General features: G+C 37.2%; 2 protein-coding genes across 10 annotated transcripts; one reads left to right on the top strand and one right to left on the bottom strand.

Annotated features, from left to right (window-relative positions):
• The first annotated feature begins 1,580 nt into the window (after positions 1-1,580).
• On the top strand, positions 1,581-10,268 carry LOC105051324 (succinate dehydrogenase [ubiquinone] iron-sulfur subunit 1, mitochondrial). The gene is made up of 3 exons (XM_010931697.4): positions 1,581-2,201; positions 7,806-7,816; positions 9,932-10,268. The coding sequence occupies exons 1-3, from the start codon at positions 1,768-1,770 to the stop codon at positions 10,087-10,089; spliced, it is 603 nt and encodes a 200-aa protein (XP_010929999.1). The 5' UTR covers positions 1,581-1,767; the 3' UTR covers positions 10,090-10,268.
• Positions 10,269-13,100: 2,832 nt separating this feature from the next.
• On the bottom strand, positions 13,101-20,815 carry LOC105051325 (uncharacterized). 9 transcript variants are annotated; one of them, XR_003801788.2, is made up of 10 exons: positions 20,615-20,815; positions 18,373-18,431; positions 17,960-18,268; positions 17,139-17,199; positions 15,926-16,050; positions 15,538-15,600; positions 15,164-15,288; positions 14,655-14,718; positions 13,761-13,867; positions 13,101-13,471 (listed from the first exon to the last, which is right to left on the bottom strand). XR_003801788.2 is itself a non-coding variant. In XM_029266535.2 (9 exons), exons 1-8 carry the CDS (start codon positions 20,697-20,699, stop codon positions 14,673-14,675), a joined length of 873 nt encoding a protein of 290 aa, XP_029122368.1. In that variant the 5' UTR covers positions 20,700-20,815; the 3' UTR covers positions 13,101-13,437; positions 14,655-14,672. The 9 variants fall into 9 exon arrangements, 4 of the variants coding, with proteins under 4 accessions (XP_029122368.1, XP_029122367.1, XP_029122366.1 ...); XR_012134285.1 differs by having other exon boundaries at positions 13,778-13,867; XR_833215.4 differs by having other exon boundaries at positions 14,655-14,813; positions 20,615-20,810.
• Between the last annotated feature and the right edge of the window lie 4,203 nt (positions 20,816-25,018).

The raw sequence follows: 25,018 nt of genomic DNA, 5'->3' as shown, positions 1-25,018 counted from the left end.
TCATTCAAAATTTCAAACAAAAAAGTAGAACTGAGGATATTAAATGAACATTAAATGTACGTTGGAAAGCGGTGGCTATGTGATCTAATAGGATGAAGCGATGTGTTCCACATCAGATTTTCTACACTGCAGACAGTGTACAAATAATTAGATTGATTGATAGTTCATTGAGGTTTTATCTTGCTCAATTAGGGCTGGAAGTGGGCTCGAGCCAGTTCGAGGCCCATCAGGCTGATGAGCCGGCTTCGAGTCGGGCTTTGGACTCGGCCTGAAACCATTCAAGTCGGGCTTGGATCAAAAAAATGAGGTTCATTTTACTTTCAGACCGGTCTCAAGCTGATCTTTGGCCTAGTCCGGACCCGATCATGAGCTCGATTTCTGGTCCTAGCCCAATTCTCCACTTAAATGCTTCCATCCGGCATTCCATCCTTCGATCTTCCTTCCGACTTCCGAGTCCTGACTTTCCCCAATCCTTATCGAGGTCTCGAAGAGCCCTAGCCCCTATCCATCGACCATCACCGTCCTCACTCCTCCATCTTCTCCCATAGCCAACGGCGATGCTGGCCTTGTTTCTTCCCCCATCAGTCATCCCCATCTTTGATTTTTCATTTTTCCCCGTCAGTTATCGCTGACGCAATGACGCCACTCTTCCGACCTCCCTCATCGGCCATCATCAACGCCGGTCTCCCTCTCGATCGGAGGGAGCCGCTATCGAGAAAAGACGATGCGCCGATGCCGGAGGTGGAGGCGGCAGTGGATTTGGCTGCAGGAGACAACGACTGTAGTGGAGGGGAGTCGGAGGCCCCTTGTCCGGATCGCCTTGCCCGGATCCTCTCGGAAGGGGTTCGAAAAGACGACCATGAGCCGTGACAGATTGCTTACGATCCACAACAGATTTCATTGTGTGGTATCCCAAACAGGCTCCGTCAGTGTGTTGGGCGGCGACCTGAAGCCATCGGCCGCGATGCCGCTGTGGGAGCTCTCGGTGGAGGGGATGCTTGGTAGCACGGCCTCCCCCTCCTCCATTCCCCCGTCGACCTCTCCCTCCTCCACTCCTCTCTCCTCTTTCTTGCCTCCGACCGTCCTCTCCCTCGCTTATCCCCTTCCTTCCTCCACAACAAGTTCGTCCAAGCCCGATTGGGTTCGGGCCTGATGCGGATTTGGATGCGGATCGGCCTGATTGAGTTTGGGTCGGTTTCAGATTCAAGCTCAGATCGGATTTGGATCTATATTTTTCAAAAAAATCAGATCTAAATTCAGCTCAAAATCTGAAAAATTATTTCGAATTAAACTCGAACAGGATAGCATCCAGTCCGGCCCGACTCAGTTCGAGCCCTATGCTCAATCCTGTCTCATCGCCACCCGCTTTTGAACGAGAGAGACGAAGGAGTTGAAGCAGTGCAACATTGTTGCCCAGCGGCTAATGCCGGCATAGCATGCCATATGAGGCCCACTACCGGCATAGCATGCCATATGAGGCCCACTACATTCTAGTGGGCCCCGCTCTGCCACGTCACCATTCTCGTTTGCATCCCCCACCACCCCCCCCCCCCACCCTTCTCTGACCATGGCCGCGGCGGCCTCTCCGCCCCCGCCTCCCACGCCGCCCTGGCGGCGAGGCTCCTCAGGGCGCAGGCCCACACGTCGCAGGCGGAGGCTGACAAGCCAAAGCGAATCAAGACCTTCTCCATCTACCGCTGGAACCCCGACGACCCCTCCAAACCCAATCTCCAAGACTACCAGATCGACCTCTCCGAGTGCGGGCCCATGGTTCTCGACGCCCTCATCAAAATCAAGAACGAGCTCGACCCCTCCCTCACCTTCCGCCGCTCTTGCCGCGAGGGCATTTGCGGATCCTGCGCCATGAACATTGACGGCGACAACGGGCTCGCCTGCCTCACCAAGATCCCCTTCTCCTCCGCCACCAGCATTACGCCTCTCCCTCACATGTTCGTGATCAAGGATATGGTGGTCGACATGACCAATTTCTATAGCCAGTACAAGAGCGTGGAGCCCTGGCTCAAGCGGAAGGACCCCCCGCTGGCGGCAGGGAAGGAGATCCTGCAGAGCAAGAAGGACCGGGCCAAGCTGGACGGGATGTACGAGTGCATTCTATGCGCCTGCTGCAGCACCTCCTGCCCGAGCTACTGGTGGAACCTCGAGTCGTATCTCGGCCCCGCGGCGCTCCTCCATGCCCCCAGGTTTGTGCCGTTTCCTTCGATTTTCTTTGTAGCTTGTAGGGTTTGAGTGGAATTTAGATGTTAGTGTTGGAAAAATTAGATTTTTCTTATGTGATACCGTCCATGTTCCTTCTTTTCCTTTGATTTTGTTGCCAGCTGTTGTGATTTGAGTTTGTTCGATATTACTTGAGTGAATTTAACTGTTATTGATGAAAAAATTAGATTTTTCTGATGGGGGATTGTTCATGTTCGTTCTTTTGCTCTGGTTTTGTTGCTAACTGATATGATCTAGTTTTTTATTGCCGATTATTCTTCATTTGGTTGTTTTATGAACTGGACCCGCTGTTAGATGTGAGATTGGTGATTTTTGTGATCAGTTGTGTGGTATTTGGGTGCCTGGTTGATGTTTATCTTTTGTTACGTCCATGGATAGTGGTCATTTGCTTCTTATGTAATGATTTTTGCTAGTAGAGGAATGTGGATAGCGTATAATGTTTTTGATTTGGTAATCAATTTCAGTAAGTTGTGGGTTGATGATAGGTTTATATGATTGCTGGAATTTGGTATTTGTTTGACTGATTTTGAATATCATTGCCAAGGTTCACCATCTCGATATAGGATCCTGTACCGTGCTATGCTATTACAGTGTCGGTATGCAATTCGATATATTACAAGACAACATACCGAGTGCTAGCACAGTACGATACACCATATAGGTAAGGTACCATTGCAGTACGGTATGCCCCGATACTAGATGGTATGGAGTGGTACACCTGTTATGGGGCAGTACAGGAAACCATGATCATTGCTGGATGATTGGGCTTGTGAGTTATTTTTGTTGGTGGGTCAATAGGTTAGTTGAAAGTGGAAAGCGATAGGCTTCTTGTTTGATGTGTAACTATGTGGTAATTTTAATTGCCAACCTATGGGATCACTAGTCAGTGATTTATTAAGTGGTAGTGCTATATTTATCTTGTCAAAATAAAAGATTGCAAATATTTTTTGGTTTGATTGATATCTATAAGGTCTTTATATATATATGTATGTATGTATATATATATTTATATATATGTAGATACACACACATATATACATATGTATGTATGTATGTATGTATATATGCATATTAGTATATAGATGTATGTATATATATGTATATGAAATCAGTTTATGAACAAAGAACTTTGAACCGAGGTTGTCGCAAAAGATATGACTAGGGGTGGCAATTTTAGCCAACCTGCAAGGTATCCGATCCAGCCTGATCCAAATGGGGCGAGTTTTATCCGACCCAATTGGAACTTGAGATGGGTATGGATTCTAGAAAAAATACACAAAGCAGATTCGGAATGGATATAGGTAATGATATGCGCCGATCCGATATAACCTTAATATATATCGTCCATTCAAAATTATAATAATTTTATATTGTTTACATATACCCGATCCGACTCAACCCGACCCAAGGCGGATACGGGGTGGGTATGGGTATGGGGTTTTTTACTTACGAGTGGGTATGGATATGGGCCGACTCGATCTGTACCCGACCCGTTGCCATCCCGAGATATGACTGAATGGCAAGGTCTTGTTAACATGTTCCTAGAGGTTGCATTTTTGTTGGTTTACTTAATCCTCACAACCCACTCTTATGAGATGGACTTTGGAGTGGTCACTATTGTGTGCTATTATTATTTGCCTATGGTACGACACATCAGCATAGGTCCATAACAAGGTATTGTAAGATTGTGGAAATCATGGACATCTAAACATGTATACTTACTGAGCACAAGTTCATGTGTCCATGTAAAATGGTTGATTGCTCTTAACATATCAACTTAAATGTCTAAGCTTATATCGATTAATGTGATATTTTGTATTACTATAGCACCGCTAAAAATGATAAACTTCACATTTAACTGCAAATTGCTTCTACACTTGTATCTATGAGTGTCCATTTGTTCCTGATTTAATTGTAAAAAATGGTAATGATTTTGCTAACTTTATTGTAGTCATGTTTTATATCAGTGCTGGTATTCGCAATGTTTCACCTTCTTCAATTAGTCTGCATTGAGACAGAAGTTCTGCTTTAAGACTTGGGTTATTTTTTGATTTAAGTGAATGCAAAATAAATGTATGGATGACATTGACGTAAATGCATGATCAGGATGAGCAATCTCTTGCAAACATTGTGTTTTGTGGAGAAGTTGGAGATATATATTGGTGTCATTAGTGTTAATAGTTTATGTACATTCTACTTTCCTTCCTTTGTGGGGTGTGTTGTGGGGTGTTGATCTTACCCTCTCTAATTTGTTCAACCATGTTGCTGCTCATAGTGAATTCATATGCTACTTCAATCCCCAACACCCTTAAATGTTAAAAGAGCAAACTTTAATATTCTCAATTACTCTGACTTAGAGGTTACAAGAAAAGATAAATTCCATTGTAGTTTAGAAGAAGCATAAGATGATAAGACAATGTAAATGATCTATCAATTAGAGTTAACAAAATAATCAACTGACAAAAAGATATTCTTGATTCGTCATGCTCTTGTATCTTCAAGAATGTAAAAGATCACATTTCACATCATGACCTCTCTTGTCATGTCATAGAAGCCGTTTGAATTATGTTACCCTCATCCATATAGATGCTTAATTTTTTTTTGATATATTATTTGATAATTCTTATTTTGGCAGCATTTCATTGTTGTTGCCAAAGTACCTTCTAAAGTTTTAGTTGTGTTAATTACTTTGTCATATGCATAGAGTATGCCTTCTAAGTTTTGGTTGTGTTAACCACTTTTTTCCCCTTAAAGTAAAGTTTGTATTTATCTTTAAAACTTTTTTAGGGCATCCCATGAATTGATTAGAGATGGTTTACTGGAATCATATTTTTCAGATTATGATCTACATGTGTTGTGCACAGATTAAGTCATTTACTAATGTATGTTAGGCATTTTCTACGACTTAGGTTGTTTAGAAAAGAGTTCAGTAAGCATGAGAAATTAGAACTATGTTTTGTTGGAAATTGCTGAATAGAAGTCTGTCCTTGCACTCAATATGGGCTTCATGATCTCAGTATCTTCATTTTCTTCCTTCTTGCCTATCTTCTTCATCGTAAATTCGATCATTCATCCTATAATTCGTGATCCTAGCCTTGGTTACATCTATGTCTCTTTGAGCAGCTCCAAGATTTTTTTGGCAGCTTGTTCATATGCAGTATGTTCATGTGAATTTTTTATGATGATCCACTGAACAATTTCAAGTCATTTATTAGTAGCTTGTCATTGTCCTTTGGAGGCATTTTGTTATTCAGACCTGTTAAATAGCCTTGTCTACTCCAAAAGCTTGCACCTAACATGATGATGATGTTTCAAATAAGTTGATCTTTGCCCTTCGCAGTAGAGAACATTCAAAGCTCTGGTGGAAATTAAGTAATTAACCTACCAAGAATGGTGTTTCACCAGTCTGTCCATTTGTTTTGAGAAACTAGGACTAAAATATTGTTACTCTTGAGTTTTACTCTAATAACATGGTCAATTCTCCATTGTAATATGCAATGTTTATTAAAGTAGGAACATGCAATATTTATCAGACTCACTGTCATAAATTTCATAGTTTTCAATACACTCGGATAGGGAGATTGAGTGTTTCTAGTTTTAGGAGGAATATAATCTAATATAAATTCAGCCAGTGCAATTTCTTGGTTGGGACTGGGAAATGACTGAAATAGTAAGAAGCAAGTTAATTCTAGTTGGGAGAGAACAGAGAAGTAGGTTCTTCCTCCTAATAACCACTAAAAGAAGTCTTGTAGAAGGGAATATTTAATACTTTGCCTTTTTTTTGGGAACAATAGAAGACCTACAGAACTAATGCCTTGGATTTTTTACTTGGTCTTCAATGTTTAGCAATGTGGGAATAAATCTGCAATGGATCATGAATTGTTTGCGACCCTAGGAACACATTGTTTGCTATATTGTTTCTTGGAATAAGAGTGGTTTAGCTTTGGGTGATCTTGAGAGAAACCATGAGTGATGAGGAGCTTGGTGGCTTTCTTTGACATATCTCCTTTGTATCAGACAGAGACGAGAGACTCTTCAAGTTTGTGAAGCATAGAGGCAGAAAGTTCAGTTGAGCTGTGTTTTTTGGTGTTGGCCAATAATTTATGGAGTACAGGTGAAAATTTTTCTCCTTGTCCTGTAAATTCATAAGTGGACTTCATGGCTCTGTTTGGGTATTTTTTGGGCCTACCAACACCCAAAAAGGGTGGGGGTGGGGATTAGGTGGATGGGGCAGGGTGTTTTTGGAAATATTTGGTATGTACCAAGAGTAGTAGGATGGACTGATTGCCTTGTAAAAAGATAAAAATGTTGACCAGTTTTTCTTTTAAGAGTAGAGAAGGTGTCATTACACATGTGATGGAAGTCTTGTCCCAAACATTGGTTAAACAATTGGACTGGCATTTCTTTGTGCTGGAAGCTATGACAAAGGATATGGAATAGCTTAAAATAACACCAGAGATAGCTTAAACTAAGGAATTAGTTGCGAACTAGGATTTGTAATGTTGAGTTGTTGGCTCCAGATAGTTGCAGCAAGCTTAGATGGTTGTGGTTATAATTCTCTAAGCACAATTTTATCTTAGAATTTGCTAGCAAGATTTCATTTATTCATGTATTTGAATCACGTGCTTCAATTTGGTTTGTGCTTGTTGAGGAGAGAAGCTTCTGATAGGCATTACATGCAGTCTTATGGATACAAATTCTAATGATATTTCAGTACTAGCATTGTAAGGCAAGTAATGGTTGATACATCCATGAGGATTATCTTTGATTGGATTTGAGGTAAAGTGGAGATTTGAATTTCAAGTCCCTGTAGAGGGGACCTAATCTTGGTCAAGCTATTAAAACATGCAGGTTATGTGCATCTCTTCCAAGTAAGGGGATTAGGGGTCGTTCAGATGATGTTGATCAGCTATCTCTGTTTTTACACACATGTGTGTAGTAGGAGCAAGTATAATTTATCATTTGTTAATTTATTTCTGTCCATTCCAACATGCCACTATAGTTCTAAATTTTTGGAGTGAGATGGGCATAATTGATCTTATGAACAGACTTTTATAAACATTATAGAGACCATTTATTATGCATTTAACTTCTGAGTCTCAACAAATGAGTTCTATATCTGGTGGTTATTATAGGATCTTTGATTTGGTGGACATTTTATTTGTCCGAAAGTCATCAGAAGAAGTCTTGAGAGTTGAGATTTGAAACTGTTTGGATTGTTATAAATCACTAAAGGATATTTAGGAATTAAGGGAGTTGTTAGAGTTTATTTTATTATATTTATTGTAGTTTGTGTTACTAGAACTTTGACATGATTGATTGTCTTGGAAAGTGAAAACTATTGCATTTTGTGTCTTCAATGTTCCTATTCTACAGCCATTGCTATCGTACAGGATAATTTTAGAATCAAGGGGTGTCTGTAGTCCACTTGAGCATGGTATACATTCACTGTGCTGCTCTGGAAAAGAATTGAATGAGAAAGATTCCTTAACATGTTTTACTTAAATTGAAATAAATAATCTGCCATCTTGATTTGTCCCAGAAAAATTATGATACAGGCAATCTTTGAGGTGGGGCCAAGGTCAAAAGGAGAGTGAGGGTGGTTACTCTGTTTTTTTCAAGCTTTCTCCCCACAGTCGAATCACTGCAGGATAAAGCAAAGGTATAGGGTCCAAGTTGAATGGAGCTAGAATAGGACTTTGGGACAATTAGGGTGGGGCAGGTGTAGATTTTGTTGGTTTTAGATTGGCAGGATGGCGCAATAATTAAAAAAGAAAGAACATATCAAATGATTTAGTGTTCTTTATCATTTATTTCTCTTGTTTGTATTATGGTTTGTGCATGTGGACTTTGAAAAGCCTGCTCGTCTTTTTACACATCGTCACTGTATCAGTTATATGATATGTTTCATCTGAGGAAGACCATGGAAGTGTCCAGGTTGATCCTGAAGTACATACTGATCTGATTATGATATTTGAGTTGCAATTTGATACTGCATGGGAATATAAGCACTGGAGGATGATGTTCATTTTTTAAATAAGGTTACAAGTTAAAAGCATGGGATTTTTTGATGCATCACTATTATTTATTCAGGAATGCAAATACGCTACAACCCTAGCTGTAGGACATTGTGACCAAGGCCGGCCGTGGGGCAGGTCAAACTGGGCGACCGCCCCAGGCCCCAGGCCTAGACCTTGTATTGATGTTCCAATAGGGTGCAAGGATGGCTTTCTACAATATTATAATAAGAAAAATAATTAAATAGGTTAATGATGGGTTTTATACACTGCTTAACGAATATATCTATAGAAAATTATTGCACGTAGATTAATTTTTCAATGATAATTAATATTTAAAGTATGTTAATTTTTAATAGAAAAGGTCTCATTTTTTCATTTAGTCCTAGGTCTAAAAAATGTCAGGACCGACCCTGATTGTGACAATGGGGGTACATTGCAAAATTTTTATTGCCTCTGCAATTATGGCCCACGTCTAGTACAACAGGGAGGTTGGTTATGAATAGAAAAAGAATCTCATTCATATTCTTTTGTACCCAAGCAAACTCTGCCATGTACGATTTTTCGCATCTTCCAAGGGCTTGTCCAAGTCCTAGCCTAATTCCTAATCTGTTAGTCTGCAAAAAGGATTATAGAGATCTTTTTATTTCTCCCACAGGATTCAAGCTGAGAGATGTGGGGTTGATAGCTTAAATGGGTGGCCCAATCCACGAATCCAATAGGAAATTTAGACAATCCTACTGAATTAGCCAAACAGATTAAGGAAATTCTTTATATACCGCACCCAGTGTAAAAAAAATACACCGCCCTATCTGATTGGGCCACGTAGCCACTGCTTTTCAATGCGCATTTAATGCTTGCAGTTCCGTTTTTTCATTTGAAATTTTGAATAATGAAAATACTCCTTTTCTGAAAAAATTAGAACATTTTGTGATCATATTATGACATCCTGCGGTCAAATTATGGCTTCCAGCATAGGATGTTATAATTTTTCTTTCAGAAGTCATAAAGAAGAAACCCTCTCTTATAACATTATGTAGCCAAATTATGACATCCTGTGTAGTTAGTCATAATTTCATCGTAAGATGTCATAATTTTTTTAAAAGAGGAGGGGTATTTTCATCATTCAACATTTCAAACGAAAAAGCGGAATTGCAAGGATTAAATACGTATTGAAAAGTGGCGGCTACATGGCCCAATCAGATAGAGCGGCGTATTTTTTGTACACCGGATGCGGTGTGCAAAAAATTTCTCCACAAATTATTATAGTTACTAGCATATAAACCTTTTTGTTGTGTTTTAGCCTTGAAATGCATCCTAGTATGGGGTTGAATATTGTCTCACGATAGCAGGTAAACTCCTTGGAAATTTTCTTGGGGAATGTGTTGAATCATGAGGAATGCTAAGAGGTAGAAATGCCTGGAGACCAGCTAATACAATTTTTTTTTCCCGTGTTATTTCTGATTGTCATGCACTTTTTGGTGATCTTTTTTCCACTTAATTCCTGGTATTCTATTGTCCATTGCAATCGTGGAAACCTTAACAAAATCCACTTGCATTTATGCTTGTTTCTGTTATATCTGATTAATTATTTCGGCAGATGTTACCTTTGTTCTTATATTTATAAAATTCTTTGACACCTCTGAGATTTGTTTCCCTTATTATGCAGGTGGATACAGGACAGCGTGACCAGCACACAAAGGAGCGTCTTGAGACCATAAACGATGAGTTCAAGCTATATCGCTGCCACACTATAATGAACTGTGCTCATGCCTGCCCCAAGGGATTGAACCCTGCAAAGCAAATTGAATCAATTAAGAAGCTCCAACTTCAGTAGACATTCATGGAGTAAAATTTTCATATTCCTGCATTTCTAAATTTAGATCTCCATCTTGAGATGTTTTTACCACTCTTTGAACTGCTGTCTGCGTCAATAATAACCAAAGATTGACCGCATCTTGCTGCAGTTCCTACTGCACGTTTTGTACTAAAAGAAACAAAGGCTTGTACTTTTAACTGCTGCTGTCAGCTTTCAGCTGTCTCATTCATGCTCTTTCTCAAATGGCTTTTCATGTTCTTCATTTAATTCTTGACTTGGCAGCATGCAGTGAAATTCTTGAACCCTACTTTCTGTCCATTATCTTGATAAATTGGAGTGGTTTGAGGATAAAAATTTTGGTGATCTTTGGAAAAATCTACTATAGTGGTTGAAATTTGTCACATTTGTTTATTAGAGTTCAATCATTTTAGTGGATGATCACAAAACCGTACTTTGTATGTGATCTTACATGCCATTTTCTGGGCCAGTTAGAATCAATAATTCCACATTTTTGATGATTTGTTTTATATCATGAGGAAGTATCTTGTGTGAATCTACGATATTCATAGAACTCTGAAACGTCTCTTAATTAACTTTGGTTAAAACTTTTCTGCCTTTCTGGGTGTGCTTTTAGAACTCCGCCAATGACATACTTATGCAGGTAGAATCATAATATGCTGTCCTTGAGAAAAATAATACGTTAAGAGTTTTTTTTTTTTTTTTTTTCCCATCTATTGTTGGTATCAGCAGTATAGATGCCTCGATAACATTATCATTCCATGACATTTTCTGCTGTTATTTTTTTCACTAGATGGCTGGACATAGTTTGAGATCTGATTTGGTTGATTTGCATGTATACCTGGGTTTTGCAGGCACAGTTTTGGGTGCAGCTTAATCAAGGTTCCGTTTATACTTTGGAGTAAGAATATTAAGTTTAATTTCCAACCTAAATAACCTCATTGGGTAGCCAAATCAAACCATTATGCCACAACTCATTCTCTGTCCAAAAAATGTCATTGAATCTTTGAAGAATTAAGGAGTAAAAGCACAAACAATTACATCACACCTGACCGTCGTTTTAATTGGTACTGGATACTGGATAATCAATAGATGCCACAAGATCCACACCAGAAAATATTTAATGTCGCAAAGAGGGATAAGTAGGTGAAATAACTCTTGTTCCTTCCTAAATCCAACCTACAAGATGAGACTAGAAACAATAACAGACCTACAAATATCCCACTAAACCCACATGACAACCCACAGGTCAAACACCAAGTGCCCGATAATATTCACAAAGTGTGGTCAAGGCTGTTGCGATGAATTCATGCAGCTCAATCGTTCTTCTTTTGGCCTTGCTTCTCAGGTCTGGCTCTGTACCAGTAAGCACTGCTGCCATCGCTGCTTCCCCTAAGCATCCTTACCTAATTAACCCTCGGGAGCTTCCTGCATCCGAATATTTACTCATAACTGGTAAGCAACCAAACTTCTTTTAATCCCAAAATCCAGAATCTGATATCTGCATCCAAGTGGCGTGGCCCCATCTTGGTTGCCACCCTCCTTTTCAGCTTCCCTTCTCAAACAATCCTTACCATGTAACAGGACACATTATGATTGCACTTGCTGACAAGCCAGCAAGTCTGCTGGTATCGATAATTCATGTTTCAGAAAATGTAGCCTGCAAGTAAACTAATATTGTCTCATCATGCATGCAACATAAGGATGTGGCTGCTCCCTGATATGGAAGGGTTTTAGACTGGTAGTCCAGGTGGATTGTGCTAGCTGATAAGGTCTTAATTTCTGAATCACAGCTGTTCATGAAGACTAAGAAGCAAAATTCTCAAAAAGAAACATTTAAAGTAGGAACAACAAGAAGTAGGTGTGGGACTCAGATGTTGGCATTCTAAAGTCCAGGCACTTAGGGCAAGATTTCAGCTAATAAGGATTGAGATTAAGAAGTATGGATAAATACAGTGGCTGATTTATTCGTCATATTAACAAGAAGCTAACATAAATGGACTCTTCAGAATCTTTTCCTGACAGTAATCGATTTTCCAAATGGCGATTGAACTGCAAAATGAGACAAAGTTGTTGTGCATCAAATCCAAAAAGAACTCAATCACATTGCACCCTCTCTTCACCCTTTGATGTTATATGGTCAGGTATAATCGATTTTCCAGGCTATCCTTGTCACCTTGGTTTGTAGGGCCTCTCCTACTCGATAACTTTGTCATGGTTTTGAGGATCTGTGCCTCCTTCCTCCTCAAAAAGGTACTATGAGACGTCAAACAGTGGGTCGGTGAATTCCACAATGCGACGGTCCTTGGGTAGCAAGCAGTCTATCATGGCTCATGCATATTTTGCATCAGCTTGTTTCTGACACAGTAGTGCCATGTTATGAGGATTATGAATTTGAGCTTTGTATAAGCCAGGGCTCACCCCAAGCTTTAGAACCTCTCCTCTTTTCAGTTCAAATTGTTGCAGGTGGAATACTCATGTAGAATCAAAGAATGAAAATTAGACACCTTGAAATTTTCCTCCTGGATTTGATTCCTCCTCTAAAATGTGGTGGTATGCAATATTCTTACACTTGATTTATAATCTAAATAGCAGCATTAAAGGTTCCTAATATATTTGTAATCTCTAATTGCATTCAGATATCAAATGTCCACCACAGTTCTAAATAAAAGGGTATTGTAACATCATAAACTCTTCTTAATACTGGTCCTGTGGATGAGGTTCTTATTATGACTACTTTCAGACGTACAAATGAAACTTTTAAACATGAACTACTGAGATAAACGGTTGTTGTTAAGCCTGTAGATTAAATCACCTCATGTTGAAGTAGTTAGAAATGCAACAGCCAATAGCAAAAGGACATGAAAGCGGCACAAAGGCATAAGGAGAGGGAGATTGATGGAGGGATGATTACCATATCCTGCAACAGAGTCACCAGGAATAAAACACTTAATCAATGAGTTATAACTCAGTTCTAGTTGATAACATCATATAGTCATCCATTAAGCCAGTTACATAACAGGAGTTTTCCAATCAATATCATGAGCAATGGCAATTTTTCAACTCAACATGTTTTTCGGGCTGGCACTAAGGCAGCCAAATAGGTCATGTTTTATGAGATACAAAAAGAAAGGAACAACTTACTATGATTTCGTAGTTGTAGTCTACAGCTGGTGTATATGCTTGATGTATATAGAGATGGTACATAATTACATATACATGCAGGTGAATGTGTTGCATCAATTTGCAAGACAATGCAAACCTTCCAGCACACTATAATTCGTTCATCTCTGGCAGATCCTGTGGAAAGATATACTTATCTGTGAATTTTGCACCAGCATCATGGTCCTGCGGATCCATCTGTTATGATCAATGCTTAGGTCTGCAAAAGGAATTTTGCTTAAACTTGTTTGTATTAGTTAATTAGCTACAGAATGTGTCAGGAAAAACCAAGTCACATAACATATGAATACAACTAACATGCTTTGAGTGTCAAAATGTAAAATCATAGCTTACAAAACGCTAGTTGGGTAGATGTTCATAATTTTGCTTCATAAATAATTGATTTCTGCCTTAAGGTTGCTATTACAAACTATCCATGTAAAGATGCTGAATGTACATGAGAGAATATATCAAACTTCCATACTTAAATGCATATAATGTGGACTGACATTTGAGCTTATCTTGCCTCATGTAGGTTGCAATAATAACTGTGACATAGCTTGCTGCTATTGTAATATCCACAAATTTCCCCCATTTTGTGAGAAGTGCTGTGCACCTTCATAGAAATGGCAATCTGATAAGTATCCGGCAAAGAGATATGCTTTTCAGCACAGCATTCATTAAGATGGTCCAAACCACAATATCAATATGACATTCCACTATCTTACTGTAACTTCCAGGTGCAGTTTTTCGGTTCGAGGTATCACAACAATGCCTACGTATGTATGACATAACCTTTTATGTAAAAGTTGCTTCACAAAATTTTTCGTTTACAAAGATATTGTAGCAAGTATGAAGCAATCAAAAAGGTTCTATAATTAGAGTTGGAAAGAGTTATAGACAAAGGAGAAAAATGAGAAAGTTTGATACAAGGAACAGCATTTTTGTTTGAGAGACTTCAATTGTGATATCTTGCATAAAGCAAAAGAAAAAAAAATTCTGGCTGAACTAATACATAAAAAAGCTTCATCTGTAAAGCAAGGCAGAGTTGATAGTTTGGAAAAAATGGGTAGAACATTAGGGTGAAATATTGAAGGGGTTGGATTTGTTTGTCCAACAGCCTGTCTGCAGTAACAATATAAGGACATACAAATAAGTTGTCATCTACAGCACCAAGGACAATGATCTGAATTATATTAGAAAGTTAGGCCAAGATAACAATGCTTCCTAATTCCCTAAACAAAAAATATCAATGACATGAGAAAAGCACCGCTCTGTAAGTGTGTGCCAGTCCAATCTAAATGGAAATAAACAGAATAATGACAGAGTATTTACATAAATGACATAATACAGTACACAGAAAATAGTACACAGTAGTGTTTTAATTGTAAAAAAAGTCTTACCATGAATGATAGAATTATTCATTTTTCTGCTCTGAAGTGGATGTGAGGCGCCACAGGAGGCCTCCTACAAGATTGTTTAACGAATGCGAGATCATTGCAACTAGAACACTTGAGGAGATAATTGTTGCTACACCATAGGCAAGGCCAACAAATGTTGCCCTGAACAATTCACAATACAAGAAGTTGTTTACAAGATTTTAATGGAGCTATTGTTTGGATGGAAGTTCGGTAAGCACCAGCTAGTAATTTTGAACAAAAAAGAAGGGCAAGGCTAAATCCAAGATGGTCAGCTTAGAATTATATATTTAATGCAACTCCTGCCATGTGTTCCGGAGGGGTGGGGTGAGGGTGCACAGTGGGTGTGATGCGACACATGCCCGTCATGAGCTCAGCCCTATCTTGGCCTTATCCAAGACATCAAGATTCCAGGAAGAAACTTCAAAAGGAAATTTTCAAATTTCTACATATTGCTAATCTCTGCAGAACCTTTGAGATGCATAACTATTTACCAGATTGCATAAGAATATCTTCGGCCACCGCCCAAGTGAAGACCTCCAAAAATAGCACCAATTGCGAGGGCACTTTTCCAGTTAAGGCCAAAGAGTGGCAGCAGTGCCCCACGGAAAAGCAGCTCCTATGAAATCATTAGTTGATGTCATATGGCCATATAATATGGGTGAAGTTCAGAACCAAAAACTACAATTCAATACATAGCTTCAGCTATGTGTTAGCAATTTTGCATGGAAGGGCAGGGAAAAATGGGTTACATGGTAATACAGATAAAAAATTATACATTTGTCAAAGATGATACATAATGAAAAGATACAAACATTGAATTATTGATTATAGGGAAACTGATTTATTTTCTTGAAAAAATGACTACCTCACTGATCCCAGGCAGAAATGCCACAATAACACAATCCAAAGGTTGTAGCGGACCAAGGATCTGAAATTTAAAAATTGAAAAGCTTTAGAAAACTGAAGCTTCACCAGATTTTCATTCAGCAGTCAGTAGACAGTTGAAATTCTTCTTTCTTGTTCTGTTATTTCTTTTACTGATATACAAATTTTCCGTCCTGATGTGTGAAATTTCAGTTATGCTCTTACAAAAAATTAAATGGAAGCACTAGGGGTTTCTTTATGCTTCTTCAGCGGATAAATGATTAAAATATTAGATATTAGTATGTACTTTCCTAGTTTACACTTAAATGATTAATGACAAATAAAAAGGAAAAAGAGAAAGAAAGCAGAAAGACAAATGCCAAGCATACTTGTTGGTTGGCGGCTTCGCTGGACTCTGAAAAATCTGGCCATATCCTCAGTAGGATATATCGACTAGATGATATCAATATAACCAATCCTATGATTAATTCAATATGCCACGTCTCAAAACCAACTGCAGCAAACCAAGTGGTGGCAGAAAAAGAGAAAGAAAATTAAAAACTCTGATCATGAAACAATCAACAATGTCGTAAAGAATAAATTGGAAACAAGTGTATGCAATGCCCATTTGAGCATAGTTAAATAATAATATTATTATTATTATTAAAGCATAAAAATCACTGACCTATAATTTAGCCACCATAATTCATACCTTAAAAGGAGGGTCAAACATTCGGCATTTTATAACACGCAAAGCTGGGATATTTAAAAACCGAAGTTGCCATTTAGTCATTTCCTTAGATGTTAGTTAAACATCAGAAAGAATTAGTCACATGAACAGCTATAATTTTCAAGTTAGTCAGGTAGAGAAAAAGCATCGCACAGAAAATGAACCATGGATGTGAATAAGATATGTACAAGAATAAGCAAACATGATTATACATAGAATTTGAATAATCTGACAGGGATATGTATAATTGTGTTTGAATAACTAAACAATGATATGTAAAAGTTGGCACACAAAATATATCCTATTCAGGCCAAGCCATTGTGGCCAGCATCCGGTATCTAGAAAGAAGGATGGATCTATTGAATCAGAAGTGCTTTCCTGCAAGGCAAAACGAAAATTTGGTATGACCTTTAACATAGGTTGAATTCAGAACTGTACAAATAATATAAAAAATGGCTTTGGCAAACACACAGGTTATTGATCAAGAGGGTTAAACCTAGGATCCTAAGATTCATTTGACAAAGTAAGGAACTACAAGTATGACAATGAACAGGAGTATGTGAGAAGGCAACATGCCATCAATCTGCAAGAGAACATGAAGCCTAGAACTCCAGTTTAGACATAATCATGCTTCGCTCCCCAGCTTAGCACCCAAATAGCGCTGATGCAGTGGCGAGTGTCATAAATAGCTAAAACAACTAGCAGTTTAATTTGTAAGCCTTTTAATGCTCCATTGGTAGCTTTTTAAACTATCTTTTGTGAATATGCCAAGGCCTTGACAAGTCACATAATTCATATAAAAAGAACATGTAATAAATGAATATTTTTTCTTAAAATTTTATATTGAAGGATCAAAGAGCATAAAAGCTTACATGATACTTCTCTATACGAGTCAAAAATTGCCCACCCTTCCATAGACGCAACATGGGAGGCCTGAATGTCAAAACAGGTAAGGAAAAGTAATCATTTATTCATACATATAGTACAATGTTAGACAATGCACGAGCACAAAGTGCCAAGTGCCAAACAACTGGGTCCAATCGGTTAGCTTGTAAGATCAGCTACAAGGTTGATAGCTGAGAATCATACAATTATGAACTGTTTTTTAGACAGACGTAAGCGCGGGGGGGATAAGGCTTTGTACATCTCACCCTCCCTAAACATTACAGTGGTGGAAGCCTCGTGCATTGAGATGCCCTTTTTCTATCATAGATTAGTTTAATCACTCATCAAATAAGAAGACTGCAGAAATCTATTGACATCTATCATACGTATCATATAAAAACCATGTAATGCCATACTAGGCTAAACCACCCGATACACCACATACAGTACCGTACTAGTCTTGTATTGGTATGCCATCTCATACCATACCAACACTTAATATACCATCTCATACTGTACTGAACCACATACCGACAGTATAATAGGATAGTACCAATATGAGGTCCGATACCGAGACAGCAACTTTGGTAGAAACTAATTGCTTATCTTTGCTTATATGGGTACATCTAGTTTGCGTACAGTATCATCTTTTGAAATAACAAAATCTTTTCTAGTAGCTTACTACTTACAATTACAATGGGAATTATTTCATTAGTTGGTCCAAAGGGATGACGACAAGAATCCCTACATCTAATAGATGAAGTAATTTAAAACATTCTAGCATAGAAAAAAAATGAAAAAAACCAACCTGTCGAATTATTGCACCCAAAGCAAGTATCAGGCCAGAGGTGACAATGCAAGCTTGAAGCACAGCACCTCTAGTAGGGCGTGCAGTTAGATCATTTTCATTCAAGTTACCACTAATTGATTCAACACTAGGGTCAAAAGTATTGTCATTTCTTGTTAGAATCTTATCTGACAAATCCACAGAATCTTCCAAAGAAAGTTGTTTGCTTTGCTGCGAAGTTTTACTTTTAGTCTTGGATAAATTCAAATAATTTCTTGCTTTCTTCTCAGATTTCTGTGATGCAAAGGCTCTAAATTGTAGCCCAAAACCCTACAGGAAGAAATTGCCAAGTTATTTGCATTAACAATGCTGATCAAATCGTGATGACCCAAACAAAATGGCATCAATCAAACGAGATGCAGAGTAGCACTTACACTGCACACATTAGCAGGCAGAGATTTCCTTGTAGAAATGAGGACATTATACTTCCTACCTGGTCAAATACAAGTTGACCAATTAAGGAAGCCAGATCAAGACATAATGAATAATTCTTTTTTTTTTTTTGCAAAATTAAAAAAGAGTTTTGAGAAAAAAAGACCTTCAACTGTTGGAAAAAAAAGATGCAGAAGCATGTTAACAGTGCATTAGAACATAATCAATGTAAATTCTCAAAACTGTAAATTGCATAAATCAAAGCCAAAAAATATGATTAAATGCAGCTCATGTTTTATAGCAGCAAACATCTGATCATGTGATAATGAAGGTAAGTTGTAATTAGGTAGTTGCAAGTAATTAAACCACTTCTTTGCAAGCAGGGCCTTCAAATTGCTTTTGCTTTTTCCCTAATGGAATTGTGTTAATATTTTTAATCTAGTGATGCAGGGATCCAAAAATCATGCTATACATGTAGAATTTTCATGGCTACCTATTCCATATAATTACAGTCCAAAAGGTACCTAAGACTTTCAAGAACTAGCATACTACCATAAAACAACTAGATACAACCAAGAAATCAAAGACCAGCCTTCTGCTCCTAAAAGCATATGTTACAAGTACACCCTTGTCTTCTAGTGATTTCTGCTCTTATTCAGTTGTTCTGATTTCCATTTGAACTCCAACAGGATTTAACAATGTGAGTCAACAGGAAATTTTGGTCTCAAAAGCAATGGTTGTCTAAGGGCCAAGGGTTGCAAAGCTTTGAAAAGCCTTCAGGCTTCAGCAATATGATCCATGTCTATTAACTATACTCATACACAACTATTTCTAAAAGAGGGAATAAATGTGTATCCCAATGAACCATGTACCATCTGAAATTCAATAAACCTAAAAAGTAATGAAGTGTAAGAGTTATGTATCGAAAGAAGTATATGTATGTGTCGCTAATTGTTGCTTTCCCTTTAACATATATTTAGCCGACACAAAGCGGAGGACAGATAGATCATTAAATTAATAAAACCAAGGTTAGTGTAGGCTCCAACAGCGTCACGATTTTGCAACTAAACATGAAAAATCCTTCCTAAATTATGGTGGCACTACTGAAACTGGCAAGTTATTGTTCCTGATGCAGGACTTCAACTAGAACTTTCAATTTTTAGTTTCTATGAGTAGGATCATATCAGCCAATTTGATTCTTTGCATTATTATACAAGACTTTGGATTTCATGTCAAATCGCCAGCTTTATCTTTGAATAACTTGGCAGCAGTTCAGCATTGTACTCCTTGAAGGTAGTGTGGGCAGACAAGTTGTTAATGTGGCTTGAATTTTGGATATTTTTTATGGGCTCGAACTATGATCCGATTCGAAAAATCTGCGTTGCGACTTGAATAAAATTTTTTGGGAGGTCTGTGGTGGTAGTGGAGGGCATGGCCCAATCTCGGCAGTTTTGTGAGAGAGGTTTGGGAAATCAAATTGCGGTTAGGATTTGGAGAGTTCTGAGTGATTGTATCTCTTTTTTCATCATAGTGAAATTTTTTTCTCGTGTCTTGCCCGTGGACGTAGGTTTTTCAGCCGAAGTACGTAAATCCTGTGTTTATTTTTCTTCTCTTCTCTATTTTGTGTGATTGTACGAATCTGTGTATGTCCTATTTTTATGCTTGCTGTAACACAAGCAATATGTAGAGTCTCATTTATCAGTGGTATCCCTTCTTTAAATGGGACAGCTAGCTGTTGGCTGGTATTTCTTAATGAATTTTCCATCCAATACTTCTATACCTTGCTAGAATTCATCATATTTTTCTCTGGGAGAGAACAAGAAAGATTTTACAATTCCAACCCCAACAAAGAAAAATCCATTTCTTAAGTCAAATTAAGGTCACACCGTAAAATGGCAGAGTTCTTGCAATATGAAAGGCTGAAAGCTCACAGCTTAACAAAAACCGAGCCCCTTCAACAAATTCATCGCAAATAACAGCAAAACTGACGCTTATATCAATTTTTACAAAGCTGCTTCAGAATACACAAGACATAATCCAAGTCTCTACAATAATAGCTGCATCAAAAAATTTATGTGCCGTTGGCCAACAGATTAAAGAAAAAGGAAAAATGGAATCCAGCAAATAACTTGTGAAAGCTCCAAAGAAGGAAACAAAAGCCATCAATGCTTCTTCCAAATAAACTGCTTCAAAATAAAACGGCACGGTTGAAATATTTTGAGTATTTGAGCTCAAGCGACTAACCTTGTTGCAATGAAAACAATTGATGGCTCCACACAAAAGCAGTCCCGTAAGTCCCGTGTCTCGGTGATGTATTCGCTACAATCATTCTCGTAAACTCTAAATTTCTGCCAGGATTTTTTTTTTTCTAAGGTTTGCAAGCTCTACAAGCTCGGCAGTCCAGCCCCATTACCCACCGCGAGTCAGATGAATGGAGGAAAAAAAAAAGGGAGAGACAGCCATCCGAGCGGATGCGTAGAATACCAGTATGCGGGCGTCTAAGACATCGTCGTCCAAATCTTGAATTTTTTATCACAATAAGGTTTATTTTAAAAAAATTATAAAAATAATATTTTTTAAAAAATATTTATAAAAATATCGCTCCACACAAATTCGTCGTAATATAGAGTGATTTTGTATGCTGAATCATCACTTTACCCTCCACCTGAAGCGTGGAGTCGGCAGCAAGAGATCTGTCTTATAATAGGGCGGCTCTACGGTGATTCATAGTCGCCTTATGAACCGTACTATCATAAGGTGACTCATAAAATCATCCTACGATAAGACGACTTAATCGGGCCTAAACATCGATCCACACCCCTTCCTCCTCTCTCTCCATCACTTAGGAAAAAACCCTTCCCTCTCCCCGAACTGCTCCCCACACGCCTCCCCAACGACCCTCTTGGTCCCCGGCACGAGAACTCCCCCTCCCTCTCCCTCTCAGTCCCCGGCAGCCCTCCCTCCTCCTCTAGACCCGCCCCCACTTCCTCCCCGACATATCGTCGCTCCTCGCTCCTCCTCTCGGCCCGCCCGCTGCCCCTCCCTCATCCTCTCAACGGTCCTCGACGCCCCTCCCCGCCCCCCTTCCACCTCCCTCTCGGCGGTCCCCGATGCCCCTCTCACCCTCCGGTGGTCTCTGGCGCCCCTGCCCTCTCGATGGTCATGTTGCATCGCCTGACCCCCCTATCAGGTATATTTCTTTATTTTAATTTTTTAAGTTTTTATATAAATTAATAATTTATTTTTTCATATGGTCTGTTTAGAAGAAAGATAAATTTAATTTATAAATAATATTAATTTTATTTAAGTAATATTAATTTATAAATAAATTATCAAAATATTTTTCTTCTCAATCGTTTGTTTTTAAAAATTTTGCATTGCATAGAACTATAGACCTATTTTTAATTAATGCATATATTCTAAAGCATCCGTACAATTATATTTTTTGTACAGATAAAAGAATTATGTACATTGGTCAATTGATTGTCCAGTTTGGATAGTTTGAGAATTATAATTAATTCTATAGATAATTATGGTAATTAAACGATGCACAATAGGGGTCGAAAGAAATTTTGGACAATATTTTTCTTTAGTTCTCCTCACATATTTTCACACAGGAATGTAGGTATTTAATCAGTAGCACTGATTTTATATGATAAATGACTGCATATTTTCACACAATAACATAGTGACTTCATTTTGGACAGATGGAGGATTCCACTGATCGGTGCTAACAATCTGATGCCGCACACAGTCATATATTATAGGGATCAGTTTGACCAGCAGCGCGATGATCAAATGGTGTGGGTGCCTTATACACCAGAGATATTGACCGTATTGTCCAAGGTATGTCGATCAGATCAGTATGTATGGAGGATATGCGCACCTCTCATTTGCTTCGATATTGTGGAGATCTATTATCTGGAATGCATGATGCGATAGTTTAGCATGCATCAAGACGTCCCCTCACTATGTGATACTCATGACACTCTCCACAATTTGGATCGACGAGGGCGGCATCGCTACGATTGGGTTCGAGAGCATCGGGAGCATATTGACGTATGGGAGCAACGAAAGGATTTGATTGTGGCTGGTTTACTCATATTCTTCATGATGGATTATTATGATCCATATATGCAATGGTACAAGAGCATCACTAGGCGATTCATCTCGGCATTGATGCGTGAGCGGCCCGAAATGAGGTTCCATCCTTCGGACAGCGTGATGAACATTGTGGTAAGTACATTTTACTTGTGTCTCATTTTGTTATGTTGTTATTAGTATACTTATGATAAATATTTATCTTCCTTTCATACTGACAGTTTCAGAGGATAACGTCGCTATACTATACGATAAGGAGTACCTTTCATTCGGTCACTATTGAGTGCAAGGACCGAGCACTAGCCAATATTATGGATGGTCTTATTAATACTATGCAAGTCGTCTTAAAGGATAGATGACTTTAGACTGTGCCATCAGCGGAGGATCCGAGCATCTCTTCATATACCCAGCACACCTCATATCCTAACTTCTCGGACATTAACCTCTCCATAGATGATGCGTCTATATCATTGAGGATGAGTGAGCCGGGAGACACATCATACCGATCTAATGAGTAGTACGTCGATCAGTATGGAGGACCAGAGGCAGAGGTCGACTAAGAGTTTTTCGAGGTAGACGCCAGGCATATGTTGATAGGTCGAGGTCGCCATCACCTCCTACCCCATTTATCGATATCGTGTCTGAGCCATCACGCCAGTAGCCAGAGATGACAAGTGTTTATGAGAGGCAGACGTGGAGGAGGCCCCAGTATCTTGATACATACGTCTCTCAATAATTGTGATACTTGTACATTTTTTTCTGACTAAAAAATTTTATAATTATCAACTATTGAGTTACATTATTTTGAAATTAATGTTACAATTTTTTTTAATCTGAAAACACATGTTGCAATTTTTGCTAGTTGCACAAAAAATTAATTGTTGACCTTGATACAAGTTATATAGTTGGAGTTTGAGATTGTCCATCATTTTTCAGATATCCTACCATGTTAATTATAAAGAAAATTTAAGAAATTTTAATTTGTATCTCAAAAAAATATATTTAATATAATAATATAATATGATACTATATAATAATATATATTTATATAATACAATATAGTATAACATAATGTAATATAATATAATATAATATAGTATAATAATATATAATAATATAAATAATATATTATATATTTATATTTATAATATTTTACACTATATTATTATAAATAATAATATTATATAATAATATTATATTATATTAAAATAAAATATTAATATAATAAAATATTCTAATATATTATATTACATTATAATAATATACAACGAAAAAATAATATATTGATATATTAATATAATATATTACTATATAATTTATAATAATATTATTATATATATATATTATATTATATTAACATAAATATTAATATAATATAATATTATAATATTATATTATAATATTATAATATTATAATATATAATATTATAATATATAATTTGCTTATAGAGTCGTCCTATATTAGGGCGACTTATAGAGTCACCCTACCATAGGGTGACTCATACTATGTATCCATCCTAGCAGTAGGGCTGCAGTAAGAGTGCTGAGTCAATGCACAAAGTCGTTTTATGATAGGACGACTTTGTTTCGAATAATAGTTTGATAAATACTTTCGAAAGAATATTATTTTGATAATTTTTTTAAAATAAATATTAAATCGATAAAATTTTTTCAAATTTTTTAGGGCTCATTTGGCTTACAGAAAGTGAATATAATTTCTTCGAAGCGAAGACTTTGTTTGGCTGAAGTTTTAAAAGGAGAGAGAATTGAAAATTTCTTCTTACAAAAAAATTTTTCTATTTAGAGAGAGATGGGTTATAGAATTTTTCGTGGGATGAAAAATGATGATTTTTTTTAAATATTCTTTAATATTTCAGATTGAAATTTTATAAAATATCAATGAATAGTTAGAATGTAATATTAACAGTGATATTAATATATTATTTATATTAATATAATAATATATTTATATTTATATTTATAAATTTATTATATTAAAATATTAATATTATATTAATATAATATCAATAGAGTAGGTTAGAATCAGATCAATTGAATTTACACTTAGATCTGATTAGATCAAAACTCTATAATAGAGATCCTACATCAATTATTTAAGCCGTTGAATGTGACCTACTATCTCAAAACTGTCTGCACACAAAAAATCATATGATTTGGAGATCTATAGCTTATGCATCAAGTAATCAAAAATTGAACAATGTAAATAAAATTGAATTAGATATATTTTTATATCACTTGATGTATAGGCTTGAGGTCTTCAAATTATATGATTTTTTATATACAAACAATTTGAAGTAGTAGATCACATCCAACAGTTTAGATCATCAATATAGGACTCTTATTGTCCAATTTTGATTTGACTAGATTTGAGCTCAAATCCGATCGACCTTATCCAAGTTTGCCTCATGTCAATATATATATATATATATATATATATATATATATATATATATATATATATATATATATATATATATATATAATAAATTAATATAGTCTAATGTTATATTATAATAAATTAATATT

The sequence above is a fragment of the Elaeis guineensis genome, chromosome 9 (assembly GCF_000442705.2).
Source record: "Elaeis guineensis isolate ETL-2024a chromosome 9, EG11, whole genome shotgun sequence".
Classification (NCBI taxonomy): domain Eukaryota; kingdom Viridiplantae; phylum Streptophyta; class Magnoliopsida; order Arecales; family Arecaceae; genus Elaeis; species Elaeis guineensis.
This window is presented reverse-complemented; position numbering and strand designations above follow the sequence as displayed.